The 27,379-nt window shown below is 37.2% G+C and overlaps 1 protein-coding gene across 3 annotated transcripts in view; it reads right to left on the reverse strand.

Moving 5' to 3' along the window:
* LOC127431962 (partitioning defective 3 homolog) overlaps nt 1-27,379 on the reverse strand; it is a 687,732-nt gene that overhangs the window by 214,780 nt on the left and 445,573 nt on the right. For 2 of the 3 annotated variants that reach the window (XM_051682650.1, XM_051682648.1), the window contains 2 exons: nt 22,110-22,154; nt 7,496-7,738 (listed from right to left, as the gene is read on the reverse strand). In XM_051682650.1, coding sequence (XP_051538610.1) covers nt 7,496-7,738; nt 22,110-22,154 — 288 coding nt within the window. The remainder of the gene's footprint in view (nt 1-7,495; nt 7,739-22,109; nt 22,155-27,379) is intronic. The other variant, XM_051682649.1, reaches the window with a different exon arrangement.

Below are 27,379 nucleotides of genomic sequence, written 5' to 3' on the forward strand. Positions count from 1 at the left end.
CATGTTAAAATAAAATTATACATTATAAATTCTGAATCTACGTACTGATTACAATTGTCCCATGTCTGCCAAACATGTTGAGTGGTCCAAATATTATCTGCAGCCTGAACTGAAGTATTGGTTGGATTTTAGGAGTAAATGCACTTAGCTGCATAGAGAGCTATAGGATGCTCCCTCCATATTCAGTGAATGACTTAACCTCTGTCTGTACTGGTCTCAGAACAGTTCGAAATGCACCTTATTTTCATCCTAACTCCATATAAAGCCTCTGAAAGCAAATTTTTCAGCATTTGGATAAACCCAATGATTCTCAATTTGAAAATGCACAGTAAATATAGGAATGCATTTACTAATGTTAATGAGTAGAACCGTATTTTACAGTGAAAACAAAATAAAATATAACAAAAGTTATATTAAAATTAAGTGAAATTACTCAGATGTTTTAATGTCAAAAGCTATTCAAAATAACTAACATGCTTTTTTTTTTGTTTTCTTTTTTTTTTTTTTACTTTTGAGGGAATGATGTCCCAAAATCCACGTATGTGGACATCATGTTTATCAGCACGCTGACACGTGCAAAAATGAACGAATTGTTTAAAACGGCATATCAAACTAAACTGGAGATGCTACTCTACACCCAAACAGGTTTAAATGAAAAACCTTTACGAGGTTTCTTTCCAGAGGCACGTTTTTGTCTCTGCACCCACAGAAGCAGTCCACTGAAATCAACATCATGTTGTTGTGTCACGTGACTTGGTGCGGCAGAAGTTTAACACTTAAATTACAGTCTAGAGTCTTGTGAACTGTATTCAGTCGGTTTAAATTAATTTAAATTATGTGTTGGGTATAGCAAAACCAAAAATCCATGCATGTGGATGCGGGGTCACACGAGGTTAAAGATACCTTGTCCTTATTTCCAATCATGTCTACAGAGGCTTGTGAGCTCCTCATTTTGCCTGAAAATTGTTTCCTTTTCTCTGAGTTTTACCTCAGAAATGACTCAAGTCTGAAGGAACCCCACTATCTTTTTGCTTCTAAAGGGTGGAATCCTCCCACTAAGGAATGGCTATCTTATCCAAATATGGTTAGCCAGCAGCACTGCAGGAAGCCTATTAAAGTTATTTCTCACTGACCCAATAAAAGTAGCAGAGAAAGTGAACTCAGAAGTTCAAAAGGCTTAGCTTCTGTCTATTAACCACCATGTTCTGAACGAGGTCTTTGCAGTGCCCTGTCTATAGTCTGAATCAAGGACTACATTAGTTTTTACCATACAGGTCTTTGACCCACCATTACTGTTTCCACTGTAGAAGCCAAGGTCTGGACGAAACACAGTCAGAATATAAGAAGTTATTACATCCTTTAATGAATGAGAGAGGTATTTTTTACAAGTAGGTATTTATACACAGGTACAGAGAGTTCTCTGTGAAAAGTTCCCTCTGTGAAGAGCCTTTCCAGAAAGTATTTCATTGTTGCACAAGAGACATTGAAGCTTCATTTAAAATCATTGGAGAAAAAGAATTGCTTGGTACAAAGAGTTGTTTTATCCCTTCATTGCAATGTTAGGGGCCATTCATGCCACATGCTTTTGCATCTGTTTGCACTGATCTTTAATTGTTTTTCAATGTAAACATGCTAGACGGACATTTTTGACCGGTGTGCTGCTTCTCACTGTTTTTACACCGCATGAGGGCCACATTTTGGAAAATATTATTTTCAAAGGACTCCTGCAGTAACTCTAATATGCCATATATTTTGTAAAATTAAGTGCAGATCAAATATCAGACCATGCTGAAAATCTGGGATGTTAATGTGGGAAAAAAAAGTTATAACTTAAAATAAAGAAGAAATATTTCATATTCTGCATTATTTCTAGGTCACGTAGCAAATGTAGCACTGTGACATTGACAAACTTGTGGAGTTCATACCGGCTCAAGTGCATGCTGTCATTAAAGCAAAAGGGGACATGCCAAACACTAAAAATTCTGAAATTCATGACTAATTTTTAGTTTGACAAAAAAATTTTAGGGTTACTTTTCACTCAAATTGTTGTAATGACACTTTAATTTGTATTTTTTTTTTTTTTTTTTTTCATTAAATTAGAAAAAATGCTAAACATGTCACTTGTGGTGTTAGAATTTTGGACCCCTCTGTATTTCATTAATGAAATATAAATGCCACGTGCTTGTCATCTTTTTAGAAAAGTGACCATCTCTATGTGAACATTTTATTTTGAAGTATCGTTTGGAATACTAATTCATTTCCTACCACCTATCTTTGGAATAATTTTCATATCAGTATAATTATAAGGGACTGCAGCTGGCTGATATTGCTCATTTCCATTTTAGCACCCGTCTGATTACAGATACCGTCTCCATTGCTGATGGCCTGGACGTAATTAATTTGTCACTAATTGTGAGTTTAAAATGTTCGGAAAAAAAGGAAAAAATGAGAGGCAACTAAAAGCAAAGTGCTTTTGAATAGAGCGCGGAAACAGGGGAGATGTGACACTGAAGACAGATGCCTGTGTGATTAGAGCTTATTAATACCCAACAAATCTCTGAGGCAAGTGAGAACTTTGATGGCTGGAAGAAAAGCCCTTCTCAAACTGAGGCCATCGTGGATTTTTTTGCATGCTTAGATGAGCAGTTCAATGGCAGTGAGGGGCGTTCAATTCTGAGCTGACACATTTGTTATATTCATTTTTGCAAGTAGTTATCAAAAAATATTCTGTTCTGCGGCCATCTGAGGATATTACTGCAATGAAATCTCAGTGGAACAGTACAACACGAGAATGGCAAAAGTATCAGCAGATTTAACAATTATACTATTCTTTTCTTCACCCCTTTGTCTTCGTTTTTATCCATCCAAACCCTTTTCAAGTTCAGGAGATGATAACGCTAACAAGGATTGGTTGGATATCATTACATGTCATCACTTTTTATTCTCGCCAAATGCTTATCGGATGGCTAAGAGCAAAGGCACATCTCCACAGCTGAGCTGCATCTGGCAATTAAAACAAGGCTTTAGAATTAGACGACTGTGCTGATTTCTACAGCTAATAATACCATCTCGGCGAGTGCGGGTTTGATGAAAATCAGTCTACCTAATGGGAGGGCCAGATGCTCTTTATTCCATGTGTAGACAAAATATTCTCAGTTTGTCATTATTATACACACGGCAAATTCCAATCTGGTCTTCAGAAAATTGGAATTTAAAAGAGATAATTAGGAAAATAATTTCCTGAAGTTTAACTGGTAAAGCATTGATGTTAGCAACACCAAGGCCATGGGATTGATTCCAAGAGAAAATAAATACAGATAAAATGTTTACCTTGAATGCACTGTGAGCTGCTTTGGATAAAAGAGTCCGCCAAATGAAGAAATGAAAAAAAAAAAACAAAAAAAAAAAAAACAACAGTGAGAGGTATAAATTGGACTCCTAACTCTTTATTCATAAACATCCCTCATTAACTTGATAAAGAAAAATCATGCCTGTAAACTTGAAGTTAATACAGCAGCAACTTCACAGATCAATATTGTTTTCATCAAAGTGGTTATCACAGTAAGTTATGGTTTGGCTAATTGTTGACTGAAATGTAAAAAGAAATGAATTAGTGAAATGAACGCAAAATTTCAGCTACTCAGGGGTGAGTAGTAAATGTTTTGACACCGCAATCAAAAGGCGTTATTAGTCGTCTCCTTTTGACGTGCAACGGTATTCATTTCTCCTTTAGAAAGCTGATCACTTCTAATGGAGTCTTTAAATTGCCACTCTGGCTCAAAACCCAGTGGGAACAAAGAGCTGAGCACATTTAAGGCTGATATTTAAGAAACATAAAACAGAGGGAAACACAGACTAACTCATTTTCTCGGCTGGATATCTCTTAGTGACACATTTTACCTCGGGTGATGCCAAATTCACATTTTATGTAAATAAAAGCGTTGACGCTGAAAGAAAATCCAAATTGAAAAACAGAGTTATTTGAATATCGGAATGAGGGAAATGCAAAATGCTTCTACCGTGGAATCTCACGCATTTGCCCTCTATTCCTTTCTGAAGGAGATAAGACAGTATTTAGCGCTATGTGGACACAGCTTACGAGAACAAAGTGATGACAAATAATTTGAATCTTTTTAGAATTTATACTCGCTTTTTAATGGAATTCTTTCATGGAGAACAAAGGGATGGCATGATTTTCCCTTCTGGCATGTGTTATTGCCAAGACAGGCCTGTCGGACAGCCTTCATAAACTCATCCACACACGGTTCGGAGTAATAAATAAATAAATAAATAAATAAATAAATAAATAACAACAGGCTTTGATGGTACTATTTAGGGGTGTGCAGCGGAGCCATTATCTGTATTTGTATCTGTATCTGTTCATATGACAAAATGATCTGTATCTGTCTCTGAATTCGGATGGAAACGGGTGTGGGCGGGGCTTAAACCGGATTAATAAAATTATGCCTTGTATATGACTTTTCATAATAATAGCCTAATAATAATAATAATAATAATAATAATAATATACAATTATTATTTTAAAAAATATTATTTTATTCTTTTTTATTTTTTCTTACCAGATGAAGCTGAATTTGTAGGCGGCATTAACTGTGCAATATGTTGTTAACGGTGGTTTCTCCTGGTATTTCAGATATTAATATCTGCATGGTTTGCCTGTGCATGTATTACAACACTATTCTGGAGGCAAGAGGTGTCGAGCAAAATGTGAAATGTCAAGCACATATATTTGCTGTGAAAAATAAATACAAGTCATTAAAACTTTAAATATTAAACATTAAAATAAATTAAAATAAAATCAATATAGCCTACAAACAAGTGAAAGTCCCATAAATCTATCAGGATTGCTTTTTACGATAGGACACCACTATGTAGTTAAACAATAATAATAATAATAATAATAATAATAATAATATAATAATAATAATAATAATAATAATGTTACATTTATATATTGCCTTACCAGAGTTCAAGAACTCTTAACATTCTCACATTTAGCACAGTTTAAAGAAGAAGAAGAAGAAGAAGAAGAAGAAAAACATGCTTCAGTTCCTTCATTTTACATAAGGAGGAATATTCCGAATAGATGAATACTCTATGGAGCATTTAAACCTTTATGGAGTATTTGAACTTTTTTTCTGTATAAAGTCATAACCAGTTAATAACCTTAATCGCTGATGTGAATATAAATGTGGTTAACTTTAAGAGACGGCTAGAGGAGCTCCAATGTTAAATCATCACAGGAATTTAACATCGTGCTCAGGTTTAGGCTATAAATAAATACATGAGTATCACATGTGAATTGTGTAGTACATTAACATAGACAATTCAAGAAGTGGAAAGTGTATATGATGTCGTATCTTAGTTAATTTTACACTTGATAAGCTCCAGACGTGCACAATTAACAGAGACCGCAAACAGAGTCGAGACCACACCCATCCGATCTGAAATCACACCATGCACATTCATTCATAAGGTTTACACTTTAGAAACATTGGCTGCACATATTCATAAATTCATTGTAATTTTGGATATGCTTATTTAAAATGTCGCTTTATCCTTGTGCTTTTTGGATAATCAGTCAAAATTATATTTTTTATATTATTCGGTATTCATTTTGAAGTCATTATCCGTGTCTTTCCGAATAAGGTATTCAGCTTCTGGCACATCCCTAGTACAAGGGAATAACACTCAATATTATTTAATATATGTAATATGTCTGTTTTATGACTTAAATCGATGGTTCTTAGCTGCTGGGTTGCGATGCAAAAATGGGTACAACTAGCAGAACTATGTTAAATGCAAATAATAAAATGCAATAAACCATCTAAAAGTGCATAGGATAGAAAAATAAATAGGCTTATCAGCATTTAAAATGGAAGAGAAAACACTTTCACTTTCTTTTGTTGTCGTTGTCAAAGCCAGTGTCACCAATCAAACTAGTATTTTGGTGCAAATAGATCTGTCACTTGGTAGAAGCTAGCCATCTTAAGCAGATGGCAATATGGACAGATTGAGTGACCTCATTTTCAAAACCCTTGAAAGTGAAGATAAATAAACAAGAAGGTTGAAGACAAATTTGACAATATTAATTACGGGTTGACCTGCAGCGAGAATAAACATGGTTTGTGCTGACCACAGTGTTTTTTGTGCAGTGAATTATCAGCCAAGAGCAAGAAACAATTGGAATTTAAGAGACAAATGTCATATTAATAATTTTGTATATTGTTGATTCAACTTTTGATTGTAAGAACATTTTGGTTTACTTTTGAGCAATACACAGTTGGGTTGCTACTTAATATCCAATATAACATGTAGATCCTGAAGCAAAACCAGTTAAGATCACCAACTTTAATTATTTTTGCTGAAATACTGGGTGTCACAGGTCAACATTTAATTTGGAATTTGATTCCATGCTTAATACGCCAAAGAAAAAAAAACTATTTCAGAGCAGAAAATTGAAGCATGAAAATATTTAAAGGAGGCTTAAAGAAAATTAACAATAATCTAAAATATGAAAAGAAAATAAATCCCTGCCACGAGCAATCAATGAACCGTATAAATGAACCCACACACATTAAGTGTTGTGGGGAAAGATGAAATAAACTGTTTCTAAATGGTTTCAAGTCTGCGAGCAACAAAATCTCTTTAAAATCGAGGTCCCATTAGAGAAAAATGGCCAGCATGGATGTCTGGAAATTCATTTGGTCATGGGCTAAATGAAACCTGAAATTCATCCACATGGTTATTGGCTGTTTATTTCCTTTTGAGTCTTGGAGGGAAGGCCTGACCTACTTATGGTGGGGAGGGATCTTTTCTGCTATTCTAATCTTCAGATCCCCACAGGACCTGCTGCCTTGTTTTCCCACTGAGTACCAACTCTGAACTGAACCTAAATTGGTGGGTGATTTGTAATATTTTGGGCCAGACATTGTCTGAGACAACTGATGAAATTGTCATTGATATTGTGTCAGATCATCTTTATAGAGCTAGTGCAATTATGGTAATAGCAGTGATTACATGAGCTGCTATTTTCAATATAAAGAGAAAACAGGACGTTTAGAAAATAGCAGAAAATGCACTGTTTGGACCAAGTAATGGCAAAGATCAAACTAGATTTTTACTTTTAGATACACATGAGTGGCGTTCGCCTGTTGTGGGTCTTTGTCAGGGCATTGCTAGGTTGTTGATAAGGTGTTCTGAGTTGTTTTAGTGGGTTGCTAAGTAATGGTTACTAGGGCATTACTGGGTGGTTGCTAGGGTCTTTGGGGTGGGTCCAAGTCACCCAAAAGACTCTATGATTTTTGGTCCTAGATATGGCTCTGGTCTCTCCTTCAATGTAAGTCGAAGATAAAGTTTTATCACCCACCATTTGTCAGCAATTTGTCTCACTTTTTCACATCCCATTCAATGTGGAAGTGCTTTTGGAATGAATAAGATGGCATGCTTGATAATGGCTTGCAGCCATACTTACATGTCTCCATGCCTTCGTCATCCTCTTCAGGGTTGACTATGATCACTCCTGGCTTGTCGTATGATTTATCGATGGCTGCCCGGAAGCTCTCGTTGCAGCCCCTCCCTCTGATTATTCTGGGGCGGGGCCTGTGGAAAGGGACGTCCCCATTTAGCGTCACCTCGGCAACAGCTGTCTGGAGGCTCTCCAAGGAACTCGACTTCTTCAGACCCAACGATTGCCCCACATCTTGTGTGTAGTTACCTTAGGGAGGAGAGAGAGGAAAAACATGAAAGAACAAGAAGAAAGAACTTGTTTGTTCTATTCCAAAACCTAGAGAACTGCCTACAGTACATATGCGACATTTTAAAGCATCAGGCACACTCCTAGCGGAAGGCTGTTTAAAAAGGTAGGTAGCAAAGTTTATTTTCCACAGAGAAGGCAATCCAAGAATGCACTGAAATATACTTTGTGGAAATTAATAAATACATCTAAGATGGTAGGCAAGGTGACATAATGTCAATTATATATAAACTTAGCATATATTTCATTCAATACTGAAAATTATTGATAATAATAGCACAGTATGATTAAAAAAAATGACTACTGTGGGGCCTGGGTTGCTCAGAGAGTAAATATGCTGACTACCACCCCTGGAGTCGCGAGTTCGAATCCAGGGCATGCTGAATGACTCCAGCCAGGTCTCCTAAGAAACCAAATTGGACCGGTTGCTAGGGAGGGTAGAGTCACATGGGGTAACCTCGTCATGATCGCTATAATGTGGTTCGCTCTCAGTGGGGTGTGTGGTGAGTTGTGCGTTGATGTCGCGGAGAATAGCGTGAAGCCTCCACAAGCGCTATGTCTCCGCGGTAACGCACTCAACAAGCCACGTGATAAGATGCACGGGTTGACGATTTCAGACGTGGAGGCAACTGAGATTCGTCCTCCGCCACCCCGATTAAGGCGAGTCACTACATCACCATGAGGACTAAGAGTACATTGGGAATTGGGCATTCCAAAATGGGGAGAAAAAGGGTAGAAAATAATTTTTACTATTTTACCCAATATTTGTTTCCTCTATGTATTCTTATGCTTGTAACAATATCAGACTGTTACCTTAGCGACATGCTAATTTCAAACTGTTGAAATCAATTGAATCAAGTAATCTGTGTGGAGTGATATATTTTACCCAGTATTTACAGGTGCATCTCAATAAATTAGAATGTCGTGGAAAAGTTCATTTATTTCAGTAATTCAACTCAAATTGTGAAACTTGTGTATTAAATAAATTCAATGCACACAGACTGAAGTAGTTTAAGTCTTTGGTTCTTTTAATTGTGATGATTTTGGCTCACATTTAACAAAAACCCACCAATTCACTATCTCAAAAAATTAGAATATGGTGACATGCCAATCAGCTAATCAACTCAAAACACCTGCAAAGGTTTCCTGAGCCTTCAAAATGGTCTCTCAGTTTGGTTCACTAGGCTACACAATCATGGGGAAGACTGCTGATCTGACAGTTGTCCAGAAGACAATCACTGACACCCTTCACAAGGAGGGTAAGCCACAAACATTAATTGCCAAAGAAGCTGGCTGTTCACAGAGTGCTGTATCCAAGCATGTTAACAGAAAGTTGAATGGAAGGAAAAAGTGTGGAAGAAAAAGATGCACAACCAACCGAGAGAACCGCAGCCTTATGATTGTCAAGCAAAATCGATTCAAGAATTTGGGTGAACTTCACAAGGAATGGACTGAGGCTGGGGTCAAGGCATCAAGAGCCACCACACACAGACGTGTCAAGGAATTTGGCTACAGTTGTCGTATTCCTCTTGTTAAGCCACTCCTGAACCACAGACAACGTCAGAGGCGTCTTACCTGGGCTAAGGAGAAGAAGAACTGGACTGTTGCCCAGTGTTCCAAAGTCCTCTTTTCAGATGAGAGCAAGTTTTGTATTTCATTTGGAAACCAAGGTCCTAGAGTCTGGAGGAAGGGTGGAGAAGCTCATAGCCCAAGTTGCTTGAAGTCCAGTGTTAAGTTTCCACAGTCTGTGATGATCTGGGGTGCAATGTCATCTGCTGGTGTTGGTCCATTGTGTTTTTTGAAAATCAAAGTCACTGCACCTGTTTACCAAGAAATTTTGGAGCACTTCATGCTTCCTTCTGCTGACCAGCTTTTTAAAGATGCTGATTTCATTTTCCAGCAGGATTTGGCACCTGCCCACACTGCCAAAAGCACCAAAAGTTGGTTAAATGACCATGGTGTTGGTGTGCTTGACTGGCCAGCAAACTCACCAGACCTGAACCCCATAGAGAATCTATGGAGTATTGTCAAGAGGAAAATGAGAAACAAGAGACCAAAAAATGCAGATGAGCTGAAGGCCACTGTCAAAGAAACCTGGGCTTCCATACCACCTCAACAGCGCCACAAACTGATCACCTCCATGCCACGCCGAATTGAGGCAGTAATTAAAGCAAAAGGAGCCCCTACCAAGTATTGAGTACATATACAGTAAATGAACATACTTTCCAGAAGGCCAACAATTCACTAAAAATGTTTTTTTTTTATTGGTCTTATGATGTATTCTAATTTTTTGAGATTAATGTGAGCCAAGAGGGTTGAGGGTTTTTGTTAAATGTGAGCCAAAATCATCACAATTAAAAGAACCAAAGACTTAAACTACTTCAGTCTGTGTGCACTGAATTTATTTAATACACGAGTTTCACAATTTGAGTTGAATTACTGAAATAAATGAACTTTTCCATGACATTCTAATTTATTGAGATGCACCTGTATGTATGCTATGTATTTTTATGCTTATTAGAATATAATACTGTTAGCTTAGCAACATGCTAATTTCAAACTCTGTTGAAATCAATTGCTAGTCCAGTCCCCTGTGCAGAGTTCCACTATTTCTATCAAAACTGAATAATATTGATAAAAATTGTTCAGTATGATTAAAAATGAACTAATTTACACAGAATTTGTGTACTCTATTTATTTTTATGCTTGTTAGAATATCACACTGTTAGCTTACCAACATGCTAACTTCAAAAACTTCAATTGAATCAAGTCACCTGTGCAGAGTGATATTTCACGATTTGCTCCTTTTGCACAGCATTCCAAATCAGTCACTTATGTGGTTCCATGATGATTAGGATGCTGTTGTAGGCAATAGGCAGCTAGGCTGCCCACTAACTGCTCACTAGCTTTTGGAACAGAGCTGTTGTCTACTTTATTATTATTATTATTTTTATTTTTTTCAATAAATCTCTCCTTCCTAATTCATTTTTATAATTTACATCCCCTGCTGAAGACAAATGTGCACATTGAGGTTGCGTTTATCTGCAGATGGAGGGTGGAAAAGCATGCTAAAATAATATAGAATATAAATGGCTCCACTGGATGCAAAGTGAGGTGTCAGGCACATTATCTGTCTTGTGAGGCAGGGAAAAAATAAAAATAAAAACATTATATTTTTAACTCTTGATGTCATTTTGAGTCTTTTTGCTAATATGTATGTGCTCTAAAGGGTTTTACCTTTACAGGCTGAGCACGCGAGAGAGAGAGAGAGAGAGAGAGAGAGAGAGAGAGCATAACTACTCTCTGTAGTTTAAGGCACTGATGGATGGCCTAAATATGAGGCCCATTATCTTCACCGTGTGGTTGTGGGAGGAGATGGAGGATATGGAGTGCAAGAGAGGGGAAGAGCAAAAGCGTGTAGGCTAAACACGCAAGACTCTGCCCATTCAGATCCAACAGTTAGTCCTGCCCGATACTCTCTGAACTTGTGTGCTTAATGACCTTTTCATGCCTCTAATCCACTCGTTCCTCGTTAAGGGTTTCTCACAAAGAAACAGTAGGCCCACACTTCAAATAACTGCCAGCACGGAAGCAACATTAATCCTGTTATAAAATCCTGTGGAGGAAGAATTCTGGAAAACACTGCATTGAGAGAAAATGGGTGCTTGTCTGGTTGGCTCTGTGCACAGTAATAATACATTTCTTAATCAATGTTTTGTTATTCTCCATTAAAAATAACTGAATACCACTAAAACAAGGTAAATTTATGTGAGAAGCAGACTGAATTAAGTTTATTTTTAATTTAAGTATTTAAAATCTATCATTTAGTATTTTAACAAATTTAACTATTTGCCAATGAGGTAAGAAAAATAAACTGAATAATAGATACTGTATCTCCTCTGAAAATAAGTATTATTATACTCTGAAAACAAGTATTATTAATATATTATTATGAGTACATTTATCTTGTTTTATAGATATTTTCACTAGAAAACAAGACAAAAATACTGATTAAGGTTTTGCTGTGTGTATGTGTACTATATTCGTGTGTGTCTTGCGTGGTGTGTTTGTGTGTGTAATCATGCAAACCCATATGCAACAGACTCTGGAACATTTGCCAAGCAATAAAAATTATCTACTCCACCTGCATGATTGGGATAAAATAGTCTAACACCTTAAACAATAAATCTTGATCTATGACAATATGCACGACTGCTTCTTCTACAAACACACATGCTCACACAATAGGTTTACTGATGTATGATAACACTGTGTAGAATATAAAACATCTAGGACAATGCATTAATGTGGGTCCAGCTGTGTGCATCTCATTGAAATGTATGGGGCAATGGGTTGGCATGTGCACATTCTAACACAATTAGCATGCAAATGATATATAAACAAACACTAACTGACAGCAACGCTGCTGTTCTCAGGAGCGTAGCCGAGACTGCCATTTCCGTTTGTTGGCATTAGCGTAAACTAGGGGTGTAACGGTATGGCATTTTCATGGTATGATAACCGTCACAAAAAATACCACGTATTAAGGTATCACGGTATTGAGGTGTATTGGTAATATTATTAACAGTTTAATATTTGTTTATGAAATATGTCTGATAAACACATATTTCAGTTATATCCAATTCTTTAACTTAACTAACTATTTTAGATGTCTTCAACTTTAATCCTTTATCTTTTGATCTTGAACATCAGGAAACTCTAAATGGTAAAATAAATAAAATAAAAAAAAAACATAAAAAATGTTGAAGCATGTACAGTAGTCAGATGATGATAACTAAAAACATATTTTGTTATTGTTATTTTATGATTTATGAAATTTAATTTTAATAATTGTAATGATTATTGTCCAGGTTAACACTTCAGATATGCATTTGTATGCATTCATTTGTGATTTAGTTTAATTCTAAACAATACCTACTGAAAATATATTATTAATTTGCAGTTTTGTTATTGGTATTTTTATCCAATACTGTCTATTTTCTGCCACAGTTTCACTGTAAATTTCCTGCATGCATATTGTCACTGTCAATTTCCTGCACACCAAAAGCCATGCACTTTGTAAACCCTATTTAGTACTACGTATGTTTTACAAATAAAGCATATTATTAGTAGTATCAAACACATTGTTGGCGTACTGTTGCGCTGCACTTAGGCAAATTAACAAACAGTTGGCACGTCGTAATGTTGAACGGGTGCGTAAATCCGTTTGCTACATTTGTGAATGTGACAGAAAGCATAAAATTAACTTTAGCCTACCTAGCCATTACAAATCATGTAAAACTACATTGAATCTGGTGTTTTTATGAAACAGGGACTATCATTTATTATCCTGTATACTGTATTTCCACTTACATTCATCTACTCAAATTCCGTGGGATTGGTCTCACGGAGATGTTGCAAGTGTTTCCCGCTTGAGCCGATACTTTTTTGCCACAAACTTTACAGACTGGGTAACCATCAACATTGATGGTGCCTTGTGGGTCTTTAGTGTACCCAAAGTAATCCCAGACAGTGGACTTCAACCGCTTTGGCGACAGAAATAAAGGTTCAGGCTCCGACATGTCTGTATGATGCACTCGTGCTGCACTTCTGATGTGCTCATGATGTGCTGTGCTCGCGACACCTGCATGCCACCTTTAAAATTGAGTGACAGTCGAATGTAACATGAGGAAGGCACAATTTAAAGATTTATTTTATCTCACCAAGTTTATATGATGCTGTGTAAATGTCTTAATTAAACTGATTTGGATTTTAGAAAAGTACTGAAAAAATCTTTATATTCAGATATATATTCAATCTCTAGTCTTTATATTCGTGCAATACCATCAATGAGAAGATTTTAATGGTATGATAACTGTCTGTTTTAAAACCGACGTATATTGTGAAACCTTGAAACCATTACATCCCTAGTGTAAACACACCGTTTCTCATCTGAAGTATGTTAAAGACCTGCAAAACATATATTGATGGAAAATGTCTTTGCAACGAAGCTAAAAACACAGTCCTCACAACCTGTGTTTGCATTTAAAGTAGCTCCCATTTGGACAGCTATAATAATTTTTCCAATGACTGCTGTTCTTTGTTTAGATATGGCTAGTGAGGCGAGACTTGGGCATTGGCAGGTCATTTTGTCAGGGAATGCCTGCATAAGGGTTTCTAGAACAGTAGTGCGGAACATAACCTGCTAAAAAACATCTCAAAGAAGCATAAAATTATTTGCTGGTCTTAGCTGGTTTAAGCTGGTCTAGTTTATCTCCTGGCCTGGCCAAGCTGGTCTTCATTGGGTCTAGCTCAACCCTCAGCCTGACCAGCTAAAAAATGTCCAAAACTCCACTAAAATCAGCCAACAGACCAGCTTAAACCAGCTAATTTGCTGGTCTTTGTTGGTCAGACAGTCAGGCCAAGATGGTCTACATTGGGTCTAGCTGGTGTCCCAGACTGGCCAGCTAAAAAGGGCCAAAAACAACTTTAAAACTACCCAGAAGACCAGCATGACCAGGCTGGGAGTCCAACCAAGGCCAACAAACCAGCCTAGGCTATTTTAAGCATTTTTTCCCCCCAGCAGGGTAAGACAATGTAGTTTGGCGACTATTCTGTTTTTACATCAAATTAGTTTGAAAATACAGAGATTAAGACACTAACGGAACTTGCACGCATCTTCCATTGAGCTATTAGATCTTTGACAGCGTGTATATTTAAGTTCTCAAACGGTTCTTGGAATTCAGGCTTGCTGCCTCAGTAGACCTTAACAACTGGGATTCTATATACGTAAACTGCACCGTTAAGCATATGGTGGCATTCTGTGTAAACATAGCTGTCTTTCAAACTCTCTCTTTCTCGTTCTTCCTTTCAGATGATGCATTAAGGTGGACTCGATAGTTTGGTCCATTTCCCGAAAACATCTTTCACCCATCTACGCTAAGATTGTTGAGTTGCTTTCAGAGCACTAAATGGAGCGTGCTCAGAGGCCACAGAGCTCACAGCCGAATCTTGGGAGGAAAGACATGAAGCAAAGCAAAGATTAGCTAAGCAAAATAAACCCCCTACACTTTGAGAAAACAATTAGAAATCCATTACCTCCTCTTGAAAGACAGCAATTTTGAGTAACGTCAGTAAGTACAAGAAACCAAGGAGAACAAGGGTTTGGAAATTATTACAGGTGATTTGAGATGTAGGTATCGTGGTTGGAAGTGTAAGCAAGTGGGGTGGCAGAGTGCCAGGCCTATGGCATAATCCAAACTAGAGCTGCCACTGTTATCATTCTTCACAACTGGTAGCAGCTACTGAGGCCACAGTCCTATTAAAGCTCTCTTGATCCTTTAACTAAGCAAACCTGCACTGTGGAGGATATAGAATAGCCTAGCCAGTATCAAAGCTGTTTCCCACCAGTCAGCTCTCTCCGAGGACAAATGACTCCATTACACAGAGCTGGCGACTGGCTTTCTTGTTGTCCAAAGAACCTTCTATTTACAGGAAAATTAAGCTACTGCAAACAGATGGTTTGCTAGGCATGAAGATGGCTCATGATCTTGACCTTGGGTTGAATGTATTCCAGGCCTTTCAGGCCTGTTGCAGGGTGATGTCTAGATGGTAACCCTCCTAATGTGAAAGTCTCGTGAGAGTTGTTTTTGCTGCTACTAAGGTTAGGGTTAGGTTTGAGGTAGGGTTAAGGTTGGGTATAGAGACAGGCATTTGTGTATTGTTTCTGTGTGACTCCAAATATACAACTGACACAGTGTATCGATGTCTCATGCGACTCTCTGAAGATTTTATTTATTTATTTATTTATTATTATTAATAATAATAAACTTGTAATCAGGTGAAAGTAAAAGCCTAACCCTAACCCTAAATATAAATACCACACACTTGTACTGGGGACCTAACCGAATTATAAGAATGACCCAACTTCTGCATTTTCTAGGAGGGAATGCCTGAGTTGAAATTCCTCACTTCCGACCTCAAAGTGTTCCAGTCAATCAAACACTATGCTCGAATGCAAATAAAACAAGTTAGAGCTATGGCTCATTTTCTTATTCCAATTATGGCACAAACATAAAAACTGCAAACACATGCAACAATGTTTGCATTTGCTGTAGAAACAGCTGACAAAAAGTGGAAAATAAGCTAAAATTATTATAATTATATTAAACTTAATGCTGTACTTCCCTCAGAAATACACAACTCACTGCCTTGTAAACGAATGTAAAATAACACTTCAAAATACACTTATTTCCATCTTGGAAATGATGTCAAATGACACTTCTTAATGAAGTCGGGGTAGATCAGAAGTGGTTGTTTTCAAGTAGGAGGTGTGAGAATCCTGAGTTCTGAATTGCCTGGAACACAACCTAAATTACCAAATGGAACACAAGACAGAAAGATCCATTTCTGGCTTCATTATTGTTAATAATGAACTTGTGCCTCTGAGTCTGCTCGTATCCAAGGAGGTACAAGCAGAGACCATCTATTTCCACTTCACTTGAAGCATCTCTATTCTTTTATCAAGCACATTGTATCTGTGGACATGGATGGGGGTCTTCGCCTCTGTTTATTATTAATAGAAATTGAAGAAGAAATAATCCAGTAAGCCTGCCATGCTTATGACATGATATTGTTCCCCATATGTTAGAAAAGCCTTTTTAATCAACATGCTCTGAATGACATGCGAACATGCAGCTTTCATAGCTTACAGACAAATCTGCTACACTGAAATGGAGGTGCTCAGAGCATACCAAACAGAAAGGGATTGAGCCGATAAAGCCCAGGCAGACAGCACAATTCAAGGAAACACAAATGACATCTGCATTGCTCTGAATCTTGAAATAATCATACCGCCAGAGCCTGTTCAGTATTCAGCATCATAACATTGTATCTCCTCAGCACAAAAAAAAAAAAAAAAAACGTCAAGGGATGAAACGCTCATAATTGTGCTTTTGCTGTTTTGTTTTTTTCAGGCAGGATTTTGACATGCAACTCTCAATGGATCAGACCTCTCTATGATTCTTATCACATACAAGATCATTATTGTCATTCTTTCACTCAGCTTTTTTTCTCATTTATGTGTGAAGAGGGAAATCAAAGAAAGAAAGAGAGACACAAAAATGTACTGTGGTGGTAGCATGGTACAGTAATGTATCAGGTGATTGTACCATAGTATTTCCTATTATTGTATCATGATATTTACCATAATACTGAATGATTACATGTTTCCTTTGGTAATTTGAGAGAAATAGATATGAAAGGGAAAGTGAGAAAAAAAGGAGAGACAGAGACAACACCAATGAAGACATATCTGTATAGAAATATTACATACAATGCCTGCATCTCTTTAATTAGCGAGCCCACAAAGGCACCTTGTGCACTTCAGTGGTATAGAGTGATTACCATTAAATGCTACAAGAACGCATCATTTAAGTTATGAATAACCTGCAGAGGTTAATTCAGGTTCTGTGGCCACAGTATTGTTAAGAAAGCCAAGCATTATTCCTGTGACTGATACTCAAGGTAACACGGGCCATCATTTGCGTATAAAAGCACAATACATTGTGTATAATTTATTCAGCTATCTGCAATATTATGCATCAAGTTAAAAGGGTGATTAGGCTTAAAATAGCTCCTCCGCGGCCAAGGAGGTTTCGTCCTGGTATGTCCACAAAGATTGAAGGAGTTTTAGGGTTACCAACCTCCATTCCTGCCTGTCTTGGATCATTAGTCGACCAAACAATGTCCAGGTTGTGTCTTGCTTCTTTACATCTGCCATAATTAACTTCTAATACTGCAAGCCAATCAGTCATGGCAGTTTCATCTGTCCCATTGGCGTAATGATATCAGCAATGCTCAAAATCTGTTGAGTCATCATCCACATTTCTGCTTAGTCATGAAACTATCAGGCTGTAATCATTCACCATCCCTTACAGAGATGGAACCTAATAAGTTGTAGAGCAATGATCTCTCACGTTGGCTTGCTTTGGGACTCCTTATGTTAAATGCTGTCAACCGCAAGGGTATTCAAGTTTATTAGGCTGTAAGAACATGGGGCATGGTGGATTTTACATACCTGAGGTTATGGCTCTGGTAAATGAACAAAAACTAAGCACTCTGGCAGTAGTCAAAAGAGTTTCAGGTGTAAAGTACCTTCGGTTCAACCACAGGAGGGAAAAGTTGGGGGTTCTTTGGTCTCAGACTAACCGTTCACACTCTGTTGACTTGAAAATGCATTGGTTGAAAATTCTAGTTCAAACTGAATTGGCTGTCATAACGCAACTTCTAGGAATCAGTATGCACACATTTTTTTTTTATAAGTACGCCGGACATAAATGCCTGTTTATAAGGTACTGAACTTATACAGTGAGTGCCTCTCAATAGATTTTCCAAAGTTTTCAAGGTAAATGGCATTGCATTGAGTTTTGTTTGAGACACTTAGCAGCAAGTTAACTAGATATCCAATGGGCGATCCTTTGCCAGAATAAGTTGTAAAGTGAAACAGACTTTATGTCAATAGTAAAAAGTCAGGCTATGCGAGACTGTGTTGCTTATTCCCTGTCTGGTCTACAATGCTTTAGGGGACTGGTTTCTCTATTTATGTTCAGAACTATATACTCAGACATGGCTTTTCTTTCTGCTGTCTAGTGCATTCCTGTTTTATTATTATGTCTTCTCACGTGTCTTCCTCTAATTTCATATGAGGAGAGCCTTTTGTTCAATAAAGTTTTTTTGGATGTCCCTGATGTTCTAAAATGTCCTAAATGCTCCCAGAAAATGAATGATGAGAGGTTCCAGTCATCTTGAATTTTGTACTGTTCTAATTTCACCTCTAAACCACCTCATTTCAAAATATCTTCATCTAAAGGCCCTTTTACAAGAATGAGGACTTTAATGTACCATCACATGCATAAAAATTGTCCTTCTAATCTTTTATCAAAATTTGCTCTGTCTCTAAAATTACTTCCCTTTTCAACTGACGTTATGAATCCCTCTTGTTTCTTAACCCCTCCCCTCTAACCACCTGGTATGTAATGCTCATTTTTCACAATCCAATCAATTCCTGATAAAATCAAGTCCCACCCCACATTTTTTTCTTGTTGAGTACCTATGATTTCAAAATGGGTTGTGAACAGCTATGACTTTAACAAAGAAAAGTTTTGACTATTGGACTGTTCTCCATAACATAATTCTAAAAACATAACCCATCATCTCCACACCCCTCTAGTTCCACACACTGCATGAATATGCGCTCCCCTGTGCTGTAACTAGAAGTCTCAGCTCCCGACGTTTGACATTGATGGATTAATTGCAGTAAGCCAAACAGGCCTGCCTGACTTTGAGGGTCTGTATTTCAAATGGAATTTCAGCAATCTCTCCACACACACATGCAAATGTACACACACCTCCCACTTCTTGTCCCATTCCAGCAACCCTCGACATAATTAATGTTTTCTTCCATCATATTCCCTCAAGAACAGGCTGTATGCTTTGCTTTCCAAAAGAATTTTTTGCCAAAATGTCAATTTAACACCATGTCACTTCATTTCAATGAAAAAAAGAAAGAAAAACCCTCTTTGATTTTATGGCAATTGCTTCAAATGACTTCCATAATGAGCACAGCACACATAGCAGTTTAGTTAGATTTATTACAAACAGTTAACACCGGCTAGGAGAGAACTGTCAAGTCAAAAGGGGGCATTTTTGGGGGATTTTCCAAAAAGAAATGATGCTTGTTGCTGGATTAATTTCCACCATCATTGGTGGTCTTGCACTGGTGATGATACTTTCGAAAATAAGGTTACTATTGTTATGTTCGAAAACCTAGTGAGCTGCTTTGCTATATGCTGCAAATGTAGGCAGCTACATTCTAAGTGAGCATCCTAATTGTAATGGAATCTAAATAGTAAATTATTTGGAATGGTCCATATAGGCAACAAATCTACACACCAAAAAAAAATAAATAAATAAATAAAAAACCTACAAGCAAATGCTGCACAGGGAATGCAACTAACAATTGGTTTTAATGTACCTAACTAATTTAATGTAAAGTTGAAGTCAGAACTTTACATACACTTAGGTTGAAGTCATTAAAACTCATTTTTTAACCACTCCAAATATTTCATATTAGCAAGCTATAGTTTTGGCAAGTGGTTTAGGGCATCTACTTTGTGCATGACATGAGTAATTTTTCCAACAATTGTTTACAGACAGATTGTTTCACATTTAATTGACTATATCACAATTCCAGTGGGTCAGAAGTTTGCATACACTAAGTTAACTGTGCCTTTAAGCAGCTTGGAAAATTCCAGAAAATGTCTCTAAATCAAAATGATGTAAAGCCTTTAGACATTTAGCCAGTTAGCTTCTGATAGGAGGTGCACTGAATTGGAGGTGTACCTGTGGATGTATTTTAAGGCCTACCTTTAAACTCAGTGCCTCATTGCTTGACTTCATGGGAAAAGAATCAAAAGAAATCAGCCAAGACCTCAGAAAAAAAAAAAAAAATTGTGGACCTCCACAAGTCTGGTTCATCCTTGGGAGCAATTTCCAAACACCTGAAGGTACCACGTTCATCTGTACAAACAATAGTATGCAAGTATAAACACCATGGGACCATGTAGCCATCATACTGCTCAGGAAGGTGACAAATTCTGTCTCCTAGAGATGAATGTAGTTTGGTACGGAAAGTGCAAATCAATCCCAGAACAACAGCAAAGGACTTTGTGAAGATGCTGGAGGAGACAGGTAGACAAGCATCTATATCCACAGTAAGATATGTCCTATATTGACATAACCTGAAAGGTTGCTCAGCATGGAAGAAGCCATTGCTCCAAAATGGCCATAAAAAAAGCCAGACTACAAAAATGGAACTGTTTAGTCATAATAACCATCGTTATGTTTGGAGGAAAAAGGGTGAGGCTTGCAAGCCGAAGAACACCATCCCAACCGTGAAGCATAGGGGTGGCAGCATCATGTTGTGGGGGTGCTTTGCTGCAGGAGGGACTGGTGCACTTCACAAAATAGATGGCATCATGAGGAAGGAAATTTATGTGGATATATTGAAGCAAAATCTCAAGACATCAGCCAGGAAGTTAAAGCTCGGTCGCAAATGGGTCTTCCAAATGGACAATGACCCCAAGCATACCTCCAAAGTTGAGGCAAAATGGCTTAAGGACAACAAAGTCAAGGTATTGGAGTGGCCATCACAAAGCCCTGACCTCAAACCAGTAGAAAATTTGTGGGCAGAACTGAAAAAGCATGTGCGAGCAAGGAGGCCTACAAACCTGACTCAGTTACAGCAGTTCTGTCTGGAGGAATGGGACAAAATTCCAGCAAAATCCCTACCAAATAATAACAAAATGTATGTAAACTTATGACCCACTGGGAATGTGATGAAAGAAATAAAAGCTGAAATAAATAATTCTCTCTACTATTATTCTGACATGTCACATTCTTAAAATAAAGTAGCTATCCTAACTGACCTAAGACAGGGAATGTTTTCTACCATTAAATGTCAGGAATTGTGAAAAACTGATTTTAAATGTATTTGGCAAAGGTGTATATAAACTTCTGACTTCAACTGTATCTAACCAAATGACACTAAAAATGCTTTCCCTTACAAAAATCAGGAGCTCATGGCAAATTTGCCACAAACTTTCCACAAATTCGCCACTGATGATTTTCACATGCAAATGAGCTTTGCGGCAAACTTGCAGCAAATTGTCCATTGTTGCCAAAGGTTTGCCGGAGGTTCCCCACTACCGGTGAAGAGCTGCAAACTTCTGGCAAACATTTGCGGTGAATCAAAAGCTAATTTGCATGTGAAAATAACGAGCTGCAAACTTCTAGCAAATTTGTGGCAAGTTTAGCACACACAAATATTGGGTAAAATTGTACATTTGTAATTAGAATGAACTATTTTTGTCAATAGTTCATCAATACTAATGAATGCAACATATATTTTAGTAATTTCTCTCAACTTTGTCCGCTATCTTGGAGGATTTTGTATAACTAGCTTGTCCTAATGCATTAAAGTACTGCCTTATCTGTGAAGGATTTGGTCAACAATTATCTTAAAAGGCAGCATAAAGTTTTCTTTTTGCAACACCCATTGAGTCCCTTCAAAAGCGTTCCCATGATGCCTTAAAATTTGGTGTAGGTGGGCAGCTCACTAGGTTTTGGTACAAAGCTTTTATGTCTGTAGAGGACAAATTTCACCATTGGAAATCCACCAAAACATTTGAAAACGGGCATGCCCAAACACACACAGAGATTCAGTCCATTTGTGAGGTTAGTGTGAATGGTGTCCCTGATTTGGTTGCCTTACCTTCCGTCCTCTCTTTGCGGGGAGTGAAGTTAAACTCGTCGGCTACTGTTAAGGAGGCATAAACAATTGTGATTGGTTAATGTAAGACATTCCACCATTCCCAGACTCATGCAGCAGCTCATTGTATTACTGATGTTATTTGACATTTCCAAAGGCCAAACCAAGAGGCATGCAAATCACTGTGTGAAAGTGAGACAAGGAGTGAAACAAATAGAGACAGTCAAAATAGCCCATGAGGTGGTGAGACAGAACAACAGAGAGAGAGAGAGAGAGATGAATTGTCATGTGTCTCTCTCCAACATTCAAAGTATTGGGCAGGTTATACTGTGTTAGGCGATTGCTTTGAGCTCCATGCACGAATGTGCAACCAATTCCTTTATGCCCCTCTTCGTCTTATCACACATTGGGGAGCAATCAAACCGTAAAGTCTGACTTTTATGCATAATTTTCTATTGTTGGCTCTCAAATCTGTCTTTAAACTGTTACTGATCGGATTCTTCTACTAAATGCCTGAGAGTGGCAACAATATATACTCGACCTTGAAGTTAAAATGCCATTTCAAGAAAACTGCTCATAGGTATAATGCGCAAGAGATTTGGTGGAATTGAAAAGTAATTCTAGTAGAGAGGAGGTGAAATGGTGCTCATTCTAAATGGGCAGTAATATACATACAATCATGTTCTAAATGGGTTCAAAAGAAATAAAGAAATAAATACATGGTCTTCATTCTTTATAATTAGCAAATAAATAAACTAATCTTTCAGATTATTGTCTTAGTTACATTTTTGTAAGCCAGACACCTTTCTATGTTTTTAAAATGTTCATTTTTATCCTTAATACAGAAAATTGTGACATAAATGTTACTCAAGTTTTTTTTTTTTTTTTTGCTTAAAATATAATTTGAACAGATCCCTGTTTATATATATATATATATATATATATATATATATATATATATATATATATATATATATATAAACATATATTGCATTTATAATTAAATGCATTTATAATTAAATGCAATATACAGTAGCCCCAAAAAGTATTTGGACATTTCAGACACAATTAAAAATGTATGGATGTGATTGCATTGATATCAACATATCACACCAAGTGGCATTTATTTTAAAAACGATAGCAAAAGCACATTAAGCAAAACATGTCACAAAAAGCAGTTCTTAAATTAAAACATGTTATATAAATTAAAAACAAAATTAAAACAGGTGGACACTATGTTTACTCTGCACTCCATGGTTACTCTGCTAAGACATCTGTGTGAAGTTGAGAGGAACTGACAACATTCATCCACTAAAAATCACCTTGACACCAGTTAATTAATAGTAGGGATAGGGATGAACCTGTATGGCATTTCTGAGTCGATACTGATAACCTATAATTTACAGCTCATTGTGTCCAATACAGATAACCAATCATTTAACTTTTTTACCTTTTAACCCTTTAAACTGGAGCTTCTGTCTTATTAATTAAAACTATTAACTTGAAACAAATGTGTTATTTAAAAGTTTGGAATCTGGGATTTACAATCTGACTAACTATTAACTGTTGTTTTGTTTAATGAAGTAATCAGCAAAAAAGAGGCAATGATTGCCCCTAAGTAGCAGACATATGTTTTTTTGTTTTGTTTTGTTTTTTGTGCGTTTTCGCATATTACTTCATGAAACATAAATAAAAATCAGTGGAGTTCAGTGCATAAACCAGGTACACCTTCAAAATCTCCTGTGAACGAGGGATGCAGTAACGTAGAGGTACAGTGCGATAATGAGTCGTGTTGATTGGCTGCCACGGACCACTTACACTCTGTCAAACAGGATAAACGTTGCTAACAAATTTGAGGTAGCCTACAGTAATTTCAGGTTGTACATTACTGTATTTTTATAGATTTATTTTCTTAAAGGTGCTATATGTAATATTTGTAATGTACTAAATCATAAAATGACCATAATATGTCATTAGAGAATTAGGAAACATGCTAAGTTGAAATACTGGCTTCTCCGATAACAATGCTACAGCCAGTATATTCTACTTTGAAGTTCCCATTCCGGGACGGAATTTCTGTTTCTGTTTTGGCCTGTGTGATCCCGCCCACTGCCCACTCACCAATAGTATTTCAACACCGCCGGGTTGCCAGATTTCAACAAGTTTGCAGGCAAACAACACTGCATGCTGCAGCCATGGAAGCCAGCAAACGAACTGGATCAGAGATAACAGATTCCACCCGACCTAAAAAGCCTCGCCATCCATCTAAAAACCACCATGACCAGAGGTGTAGTAAAACAAGGATAAATATTGGAGATGCCTTTGGAAGATGGAGACAGCTTAAAGCACAGAAATCCTTTAAAACGGATGCTGAGTTGGCTAATTTGATTGTGTCAACATTCTGGCAACCCGCATGAACTTCGAGTCTGAGGTGGGGCAGACAACTCTCCAATATTTTGAATTTGGACTGCAGTACCCATTTCAAACACTTGTTGTCAATCTTACATATAGCACCTTTAAAGAATACATGTTTAAAAAAAAAAAAAAAAAAAACAGGGAGAAGAGTGTGTCATAATTTAAATAATATTTCCATTTATGTCACCCCTTCTCTCATGGGTTTGAAGGTGCTGACGGCACGCCACTGCAGAAAATGGGAAATGGTATTTCACTACTTACAGCAGATGATCTCGATTAAAATACGCCGATAAACAACATAAGATAGTGCATAAATGTTGAAATGACCCAAGCAAATAAACCGCCACAAATGGTCAGCAAAATTATTGCCATGATAATAATATTTACATTTTACAAGTTATCGGCTGCTGATATAATGTGCATGCCTAAGTAAAAGTAACTGAAAAATATGGCTCAAAAATGGGGGTGGCACGGTGGCTCAGTGGGTACCACTGTCGCCTCACAGCAAGAAGGTCCCCTTTCGAGTTCCGGCTCACCCAGGGCCTTTCTGTGTGTAGTTTGCATGTTCCTACCATGTTTTCGTGGGTTTCCTCCAGGTGCTCTGGTTTCCCCCACAGTCCAAAAACATGCAGGTTCAGTGAATTGGAAATTCTAAATTGCCCATAGGTGTGAATGAGAGTGTGAATGTGTATGTCTGTGTGTGTTTGCCCTGGGATGGACTGGCCACCTATCCAGGGTGTTTCCCTGCCTTCAGCCCGAGATAGCTGGGATAGGCTCCAGCACTGCCTGTGACCCTACATAGGAAAAGCGGCTTTAGAAGATGGCTCAGAAATGTGAAGTTAGTTCTGAGAAAAGGTCTAGCATAATTTATGTGCGAATGCAACTTGGTTTGATATTTTGTGCCTAATATAATGCATTTTTGCCTGAAGTGTCCAAATAATTTTTTGGGTGGATTTGAGTGTTGTGTGGCACCTCCTAAAAGCCTTTAAAACTATGCTTCATTGATTAGGACAGGCAACATGTTTCATCATGTGACATCTCCCATCATATTATTATTATTAATAATAAGTAGAGCCAACATCATTCTGATAAAGTGTAAAGAGACCCTGAGGCAACAGAACAGGGCTCCTTATGCTTCCAAACACCAAAACTGATGTCTTTAATACACCACAGCTCGCATCATTCACTTCTGATTGAAATTCTAGCCTAATGCTGTTAAACCTTGATGAGGCCATAAAATGGATCTTATCTCCTGCCAAAAGCCTTCTTTTGTTTATTTTGCTATTTCTTACTCTTTTTCTTTTTCTATATCTAGACCAAGTTCAGTATTATCTTTAAACCATTTTATTTTGGCTAATGAAGTGTAAAGAGAAAGTTTTCTGAACGAGCCATGTCTCAAGTGTCTCATCTTTTTTGGACTGCACAGGGCATTGATCCAGTCTCTCGAGGCCCTGGGGCCGGATTCACGAAAATGTAAGAAAAAACGTAAGAAAGTTCTTAGGATAAATTATAAGAAGTTCTTAAGAACATTCCTAAGTGCAATTCTTGAAAGATTCTTAAGAAGTTCTCAAATATTGTCTGATCAGCCTGCTCATGGGATGGCCTTGTCTAATAGCCTACGCTACAACAAATTCAATACTTCAACACTGGTAAATTGTAACGATAAATTTATCTATTAACCTTTTTTTTTTTTTTTTTTTTTTTTTTTTTTTAAGTAGCAAGCACCTCGCGATAATTTTTATTTTTTATGAAAAGTGCGTGAGATGTGTTAGTTTAACGACATTAACCGTCAAAGGAAAATGTACTTGTTGCTAACCATTTGATAACTTTTAATTTGACAAGGAAGAAAAGAAGAAAAGAAGCAAAAACTTTAGTAGACAAGAGGTTCTTGTTGAGGAAATTACTGCAAGGAAAAAGTTCTCCTTGGAAAGATTTATAATAATATCACGTCGGAAAGTACAAGGCAGGTAAATGGGAAAGGGTGGTGGAGGCTGTCTCCGCTGTGCTCAACTCCAATGGGGATGTGGATGGGGAGTGAAAAAGAAGTCTCAGCTTTCTAATGTTATAATTATGTTTCTATGAACTCTAAAGATCGCGGAGAGAGCGCTATATGCAGCGCATCTGATAGAATAAGCATGATCGGTCACCACATTAAGAAGCTTCAAAACAACAATTATTTTTGGAATTTGGTGATACAATTAACATGGTTTACAAGCTGAAAATAAAAATATCATTAAACACAAAACAGTCAAAAACGTGTTTTGGTCTAAAATCACATTTCTATGTAAACAGCCCACTGCGACTTCAGACTACACATGAAAAACCCGATAAATTCATTAAACATTTGACCTTTTAGGATTTAAGACAACTGTGAGGTTATCCTAACTTTAAGATGTTATTTATGATGATTTTTTTGAGAATTTGAATGCTGCTTAAGTTTGTTCTTAAGAACAATCTTAAGAAAATAGATAAGAACTTTCTTAAGAAGTTTTTTCGGGAATACAAAATATTCGTAACTTTTTTCTTAAGTGAGAAATTAAGAACAAAATGGTAGTTAAGAAGAAATTTCTTCTTAAGGATGTTTTGTGAATCCGGCCCCTGGTCTTAATGCTGACTGAGGATAAAAAATAAGACGAGGATGAAAGAGATGTTTTATCTCCTCCGATTAGCCGCTCGGCCATGCGGCAGAGACTGTGGGGTCTCCTGAGAGGGGCCACCGGAGTGCTGCTCCATGCTTTGTACAACCCTGACCTGTCCTTGGGCCCCCATCAAACCCACTGGAGACCAAAGAGGTGAGTTATCAGGTCTTTGAGAAATCTGCGATAAATATATTCGTCAGGAGAGCTATGAAAGTAAAT

The sequence above is a fragment of the Myxocyprinus asiaticus genome, chromosome 41, assembly GCF_019703515.2.
Source record: "Myxocyprinus asiaticus isolate MX2 ecotype Aquarium Trade chromosome 41, UBuf_Myxa_2, whole genome shotgun sequence".
NCBI lineage: Eukaryota > Metazoa > Chordata > Actinopteri > Cypriniformes > Catostomidae > Myxocyprinus > Myxocyprinus asiaticus.